General features: G+C 38.8%; 1 protein-coding gene across 1 annotated transcript in view; it reads right to left on the bottom strand.

Moving 5' to 3' along the window:
• Positions 1 to 5767: 5767 nt before the first annotated feature.
• The window catches only part of cdk18 (cyclin dependent kinase 18), a 19661-nt gene continuing 18141 nt past the window's right edge, over positions 5768 to 7287 (bottom strand). Inside the window, 5 exon segments of the mRNA XM_053429546.1 lie at positions 5768 to 5802; positions 6536 to 6572; positions 6574 to 6614; positions 7064 to 7157; positions 7263 to 7286. Of these exon segments, the coding sequence (XP_053285521.1) occupies positions 5768 to 5802; positions 6536 to 6572; positions 6574 to 6614; positions 7064 to 7157; positions 7263 to 7286 (231 nt within the window).

Below are 7287 nucleotides of genomic sequence, written 5' to 3'. Positions count from 1 at the left end.
CCACGCGTCTACACTGAGTCCAAGAGGAAGTTTCAGCGGAGAAAGTAAACAATCACTTAAACACATTTGCCAGGCGTGCCGGTTATCTACTGTTGACGCGGACGTGGCGCTGATTGGTTGATGTCCCCAAGGTCCCGCCCTGCTTTGGACTGGAGTCTGTTTCTCTCTGAGAGATGTGATGTGCCAATACAGACAAATAAATAAATATAATAATAATAATAACTTGAAATGTTACTGGAAACAGCTTGCACACAAAAAGGACATTTGGTTTAGGGCAGTAACATGAGCACCTGACTTAAGATTAATTTACAAATCAATCTTTGTCTCATACTTTTTAACACGAACATTTTGATATAGAGAATATTATATATTTTTAATATTAATAGAGCTATTTTGTACTGAAGGCCATGTATAAAATCCTTGTGATCGTGTTCCCTTTCCCAGCAATCATCAAAAAGTTTCATTCATAATCGTTTTATTCACATGTGCTTTGGTTCTTATAATAGTAACATGAAATACAGAAACGGTTATATGTTTTGATTATCTTTTGAAAATAAAGTCTTGCAACCAAATGGAATGAAACAAATTCAGTTGAGTTACTATGGTTGTAGCAGTTGTGGGAACAAGTCTCTATCTTTTCAAAGTAAACAACGTCTGGTGAATAAAATGCAGTTGTCCAATAGCACCATCTTCTGTTGCTCCAAGTTATTGTACATTCTCATTTGCACTGTATCCTCCAACATGTATATCATATCATCTCATAATGTTAAAATGAACTATGAAAGAAGAAGACTTTGAACCGGTGAGTGTTCGAGAGTTTTAATAGTTTATATATTGATTAATTAATCAATTATTTAATCAATGTTATGCCTGTTGGCAGTCACAGTACATTCAATTTCTCATTTTAGAACAGTGTAGACAAATCACACAAAATATCACATCTTATACAAAATCTAAACTTTTCTTTTATAAAACATTTAGACATAATCTGTTTTTTTTATTTCATTTTAAATACTGGGCTCTATTGTTTTTTTTATTACAGCATAAAACTCACTGAGAAAGATGAAAACAGCTGTTAAAATACATATATATTATTTCTTTGTCATTACAGTATTTAAAATAGCTTCATTTACCACAACTATAACACAAAGTAATACTTCTGCCACTGAGGGAAGGAAGGGGAGGTTCGGAAGTGTAACATCCACAGAGCGTCCCTCTGAAGTCCTTGGAGCTTTGCCCTGAATTCCCCTCTTCTTGTTGCCATCACCTTTACTTGAGCTGACTAACAGGTGATCAGAGGGTTGGAGGGTCACAACAATATTCTTCCATCAGCGTTTAGAGGTAGGAAAACATTCAGCAACCATTTAACACTTTTATTGGAATTTGTCTCTTCACTCAAGCAAACATAACACCCCCCCGACCTGCAGATAGCGCTGGATTGCTTTTGGGGTTCAGCGCTTGAACACACCCTCCTTTTGAGGCTCAAACCAACAACTCCCTGGCCCCTTTGGTACAAAGATCCCACTATATGGCTGTTAAAACATCCCTCACTACATGCTTCCTTACACTGAACCAAATAAAGCCGACGTACTGCCACCCTGGTTTAGATAGTATTATGTAATCAGAGGACATGTTCCCAGAATGCCTGCTTTCAGCTTTACACAGATTACATTCAGTGACAACCTCCACTTCCAGATAGAAGGTGGAACATTTCTGCCTTAAAGAGGATGTGTAAAAGGGGCTCCTGATTATTAGCTTCTCTATCGCTGGCTTGCCTGGACAATCTCAAATATCATAATTTTTGCCCCTGCCTGGTAACCTCTTTACATTTTGTTAAACAAATAATCCTGGAATGCCTAATCATAGCCGACTGCTGTCAATTTGCTGCAAATTTCTTAAAGACGTTTTGCCTCTAATCTAAAAGGCTTCCTCAGTTCCGAGGGACGGTTGAGTCAAGGAATCAAACCTCATAGGGTCGTTCGTACGATTGTCCTTGAGACATGTCAAAGTTATCAAGCTCTTGGGAAAGTTTGTGCATCTCCTCTGTGTGTTTACACTGTCCATAACAAATAATGTGTACACACTTGCATTACCTGCATTATATTCTTGGGCACTGTGGAAGTCTCCACAGCAGTACACAGGAAGGGTTCTCTAGAAGACTAAAGCAGGGGAACCAGGATGTGGTGGTTCTTAGTTGAAACTCTTACTTTTAGAACAGCTATGCTTTGGAAGAAGTGATATGGTCAGGAGTGCAAATCATCACTAGCAATACATCAGACAGCAGACCACAATGCTTGGAATTTTTGGAGGCATGAGTCAGGTTTGAAATCCTTTAATTTCCGAGTTTTGTATATATGCAAGGAAACTGTTTGATGTAACCTGCCCAATTCTGTTTTGGGAAAGGTGAGGGGGTTTCCAATATTTACACACACCAATTTTAGTGTGAAGGTGGGAACGTTAGCGGGGTTGGAACTTCTCTTTCATACTATCTTGTTTTAATGCTCTCAACTATTTCTTGATTTGAGAAACTGATAATAGATTTGCACTCATGTGTCCACAGCACTCCTAGGAGGAAAGGGTGTAAGGTAGAAGCAGTCTGAAAATGTGTGTGATCCCTATACTTCAACCATTCATCACACCTCGCCTCTATCAATGCTGTTCATCTAATCATCCCATGTTTGTTCTGCGGTCATTTACCAAAACTTTGAACCCTTTTGGCCTCTGATGTGATCAGATAATATGTTACAGAAAAAAATACTCTCAAATATAATATTTGTTCCTGATAACCTGGCCCTATTAGACACTTCATGTCAAAGGGCAGTCTTGTAAGTGTTTTTACAGTCTCCTAAATAAAGGTATAAATGGATCTTCAACGGCCTTGGAAGGATTCTTGAACCATCCATCTGCCCTCTCTTGCTCTAGTTAGACATACATGGCATCCTCCACTCCTTTTCTAAACCATCTGCATTGTCTGGTCATGCTCGCACATGTCTGAGTGGCAACAGTTTTCAATGTGCGTACAATCCAACAGTGATTTAATACTTGGGAAGGGTTTAGGAGGCCTCAGTCTTAGTTCTTATAGGATTATTCTACGCCATCTCAAATAATTTTGGTTATTTTCTGATAATCTGAAAAAAACTGTTCCCTCTCTCAAGCTCTGTTTTCTCATTCGTCAAACAACTTCTTTCCTTTTTTTTCAAGTGCAGCACCATGACCTTTGAGGAGAGTCTGTCCTCCATTATCTCCACGTGTTTACCTCATTTAGCCTATCTCTATGACAGCAGACTTATTACCCACCACAAATGTGGCTCTTAAGAAAGCTGTTCAGATGATGTTATATGACACAACAGTAATGAATGAGTTTGTTTCAGACATACTGCCCACAAAACAGTCACAATTAAGGAAGATGAAAGGCAACATTTCTTCTAAAATCTAAATCAAGTCCTGTTGTTCTACACTTAACATATCTGGAGCCTCGAAGAAGCATGTCTAATACCTGTTGAGGATGGAATCGTAATTATTTACAAAGGAAACACTCTGTCACCATTTATCTTACTAAACCAAATTATAAAAAAAAGATTTGGTCCGCGTGATTTAAAATCGAGAAATAAGTAAATAAATTATGGTGCCATTTTTATACGCAACTTCTTATCAATAGGTCTGCCGATATCAAAGCACAGAACAACTTAGCGATTGGAAGTATGATGGTGATAGGAAGCCACTATTGCGCTCCACACAAACTGTCTATATCTCTTTCATATTGCACTGTTAATTAATTAGACAACCTTGATAAGACCCCACCGGCCGTTTATGTTGCCCCAACCCTAAGCGGGTCATTGGCACTGGAACCCCTCACCTCAGCATTTCCTTGTCTGCATGAACTCAGCAGCTCTGGACGCGGAGTGAGCAGAGGGAAACAGAGTTAGGAAAGATTAAGTGTAGCTCAGCAACATGCCCCCATCACATTCTTACTGACGATCACTTCATTATCAAGGGCATAGGATTTTACCTCTGGGCTTACTGGGCGTTCATACAATATGGGGTCATATTTTCAAACCACAGTTGGTAAGAAAGACACTACAGGAAGGGAGCAGGCGTCAGAGGACACTTCTGGTTTGTGCAAATAGGAGACTAAGAAATACATACGCTCGCAATGAGTTATTTACATACACAGAGCAAATGCCTCCTAACACACTGGATGCACTAGATCAGATAGAGAGTTTTCACAAGCCAAGATATCATGCTCAGTTTACTAAGGCAACTTCAAGAACTGAAGTGAAAGTCAGCTGTTAACACTGCATGGAACAGAAAACCCCACAATGCACTGACACATGGAGTCGCTGTAGCAAGGCAAATCTGCTTTATATTCATAATTGAGTGTGATGCTACGATTTCAATGTCCAGATTATTTGTGTATTTCAAGGCTGTCAGGTCACATGACACCTGAGCCACATGAGCTGCCATACTGGGGGATCTTCTGAATGGTATATTTTTAATTCATCACAGATAAATCGGATTTAGCTTAAATGATGTCAGATTATGAGCTAGTTTACATATTCAGGTAGCTAACCATGGTTACTTCCCCCACACATTTGTGATTTACTTATACAAGGTTGAATCTCTTCTGTGGTCTTTTTTTGAGGTTGAAAAGTTTTGCTTATTTTGCCGGTAATGTGTGAATCCTTTTTAAAAGTACACACTCTGAGTTTGTTATTTAGCAAGTGTCTAATAGCACCCAGGGCTATAGCTACAGGGACCATTCTCTATAAATGAAAGCATGTTTTAAGCTTATTCTGAAGTTAAAAAATTTAAGCATTTCCAGATTTAAAATCTGTCCATTTGACGAAGTTCGGGCCAAAAATAATAATAATAATAATAATAAGAAGAAGAATAAGAATAAGAATAAGAATAAGAATAATAAAATGTCCCTAACAGAAAATGCTTTGAAACCCTTTTTTTTTACAAAAAAGAGCAAAAAATGTACATAAAGCAAATCTGTAAAGTTAATTAATAAAACATAAAAGTTAATTTAGATACATTAATTTGGGGCTGCACAAAAACCAAATGTATGCTAAACATTTGATGCTAAATCAAAAATCAGAGAGTGTACCTTTGAGCTACATCTTTGTGTCTTTTGGTGTACAGATAAGCCTAAGCATAATAAGGACAAAACTATTTGAAAAGAAAGTGACCTCAGAAGATTTTTTACACAAAACTGAAGCAACTTCCATTCGATATCCCAACTCTCCTTTTTGTTTGACCCAGTGGTGTTCAGGCAACACTTCTTTACATTGACATGTAGATGATGTTCCAGATGTGGTCGCTACCGTGGATGGCCAGAACACCGGTTGTGTGCTGAACAGAACTGATACATATTAATCCTATCTGAAGAAGTTTTATTTAGTGGACAGTTTTTTCCTTGAAATGTGTGTGTGTCAGCAAGATACTTAAATATCTGCTGTCTCTACTGCCACTGAGAAATGGCACAATTGTAGCTGATTGTGCAAATGTATGCAAATGTGTGTTTGTCTCAGCTCAGTCATTTCAAGTGCAGTTCAAGCTAGTTATTTGCAGAGACCCTGTGTGTCTCCACAGTCAGCTGCCATAGAAATGAGTGAGTGCACCTACGAGTTTGTGTGTACGTGCATGTGCGTGTGTGTAACTGAGGCATGCTTGTGAATTTGAGGAGCTGTGTTGGCCTTAGTGCTGTGGTCTGTAAAGGCTGCTCCTCTTTAATGTGCGTCTCTCATCCTAATCCGTGTGTCATCTAGAAGATGCTTTGTCTTCTGTTCTTTCCTCGAGCTGAGGAGAGACAAAGTGAGAACACACTTATTTTACACTTGTAATTATTCACAGTCTATAGTCTATAGACACAGTCTATTTACAGGGAAGCAACAACTCCATCTTTTCCCTGAATGCATCACCCCTTTAACCTAAATTAACTTGATGCTTCTTGGTGGTACTCAGGTGGATATACAGTCATAGTGAGACTTTAAATTAAATTAGCCTATCAGAGTGTATACTAGACTAGACAGTAATTGGCTTGAATATGAAAACAACCCCTTGGTTATTAGTCTATTCAGTCCCTGTGAGACTCATCGTTCTACTAATTCATTTGTGTCACAATGTACAAACTCAGCATGCCGGCTACTTGCAATGCACTGCTAATTAGCATAGTACGTCCGCAGACAGTTTGACATTTCAGATGTTGTGGCCAAGAGTAAAACACATACGAGTTTAATTCTGTTTCATTACAAATAATTCAGGAAACTCACAGTGTAAGAGATAATCCATCCCATTGTTATCAATAAATACCTTGTCAGTCTAATGTGTTTACAAACACGACATTACGAGAATATAAGGTAAAAACTAATCTTTTTTATTTACAGGTCTAAGATGTGCAGAACTATTTTAACATCATAACATAATTATCAGAATTGCGAACTATGCGAACAAAGTGTTTGGCTGCCGGTAACTATGACTTGTAATCAGCTTATAGTGAATTCATATCATGTCACCTGTGGCGGTCACTTACTTAAAGGCTGAAACACAGAAGTGCGGTGGCCTGGGTCCCTTCTGGAGCTGCACCTCTCTGAGGGAAAACACTGAGCCAGCTAAAACAAAGAGAAGGAGAGAAGCACTGATTAAAACTCGTTTGTCGCCCAGGGGTGTCGCCTGGCTTGGGCATCCGGGGCTCTAGACACAGACTGTTTTTCTTTAGCCCCAAATAATTTGCCAAGCAAATTTTTTTCTAAACCACTGGTTAACCTTTGACAGCTTGTTTTAGCTTGTTAATAATAATGGGCATCTTCAACAAAACACCCAAAGAAGTTGGTCAAAATCGTCTTCAGATGTAAAGTCTCACATTGTTTTGCACTAACCTTTTTAAAACGTTTAAACATGTTCTGTCAAATACTTCTGTGCATTTTGTTTCAGGATGTTTAAAACGTTTTTTTTTCAGAACCTCTTTTATGTTTATAGCCGAGTAACCGAGACCCCTGGATCTAAATTACACCTGCGAAGCCTTTATAGTGTGTGAACAGTGTATTTATGTGTGTCTTACTGTCTGCCCAAATTGTGTATGTTATCCCCCAGAGTCTGGAAGTTAGGGGGTGTCGCAGAGAAGCTTCAGATGACATTCTGCTCCTGGTGTTGTACTGCAATCAAATCACAAAAGCAGCTGATTAGACCGACTGTGAGATCCCTATTCAGGTCTGACTTCAATCCCGGTGTGTGAATGTCATTGTGCTTTTGTCTCATACCAGCAGCAGAGCAGACAGCAGGTCA

Source organism: Pleuronectes platessa, chromosome 2 (assembly GCF_947347685.1).
Source record: "Pleuronectes platessa chromosome 2, fPlePla1.1, whole genome shotgun sequence".
Lineage (NCBI taxonomy): Eukaryota > Metazoa > Chordata > Actinopteri > Pleuronectiformes > Pleuronectidae > Pleuronectes > Pleuronectes platessa.
Note: the sequence above shows the minus strand (reverse complement) of the source record. Positions and strands in the feature narration are given on the sequence as shown.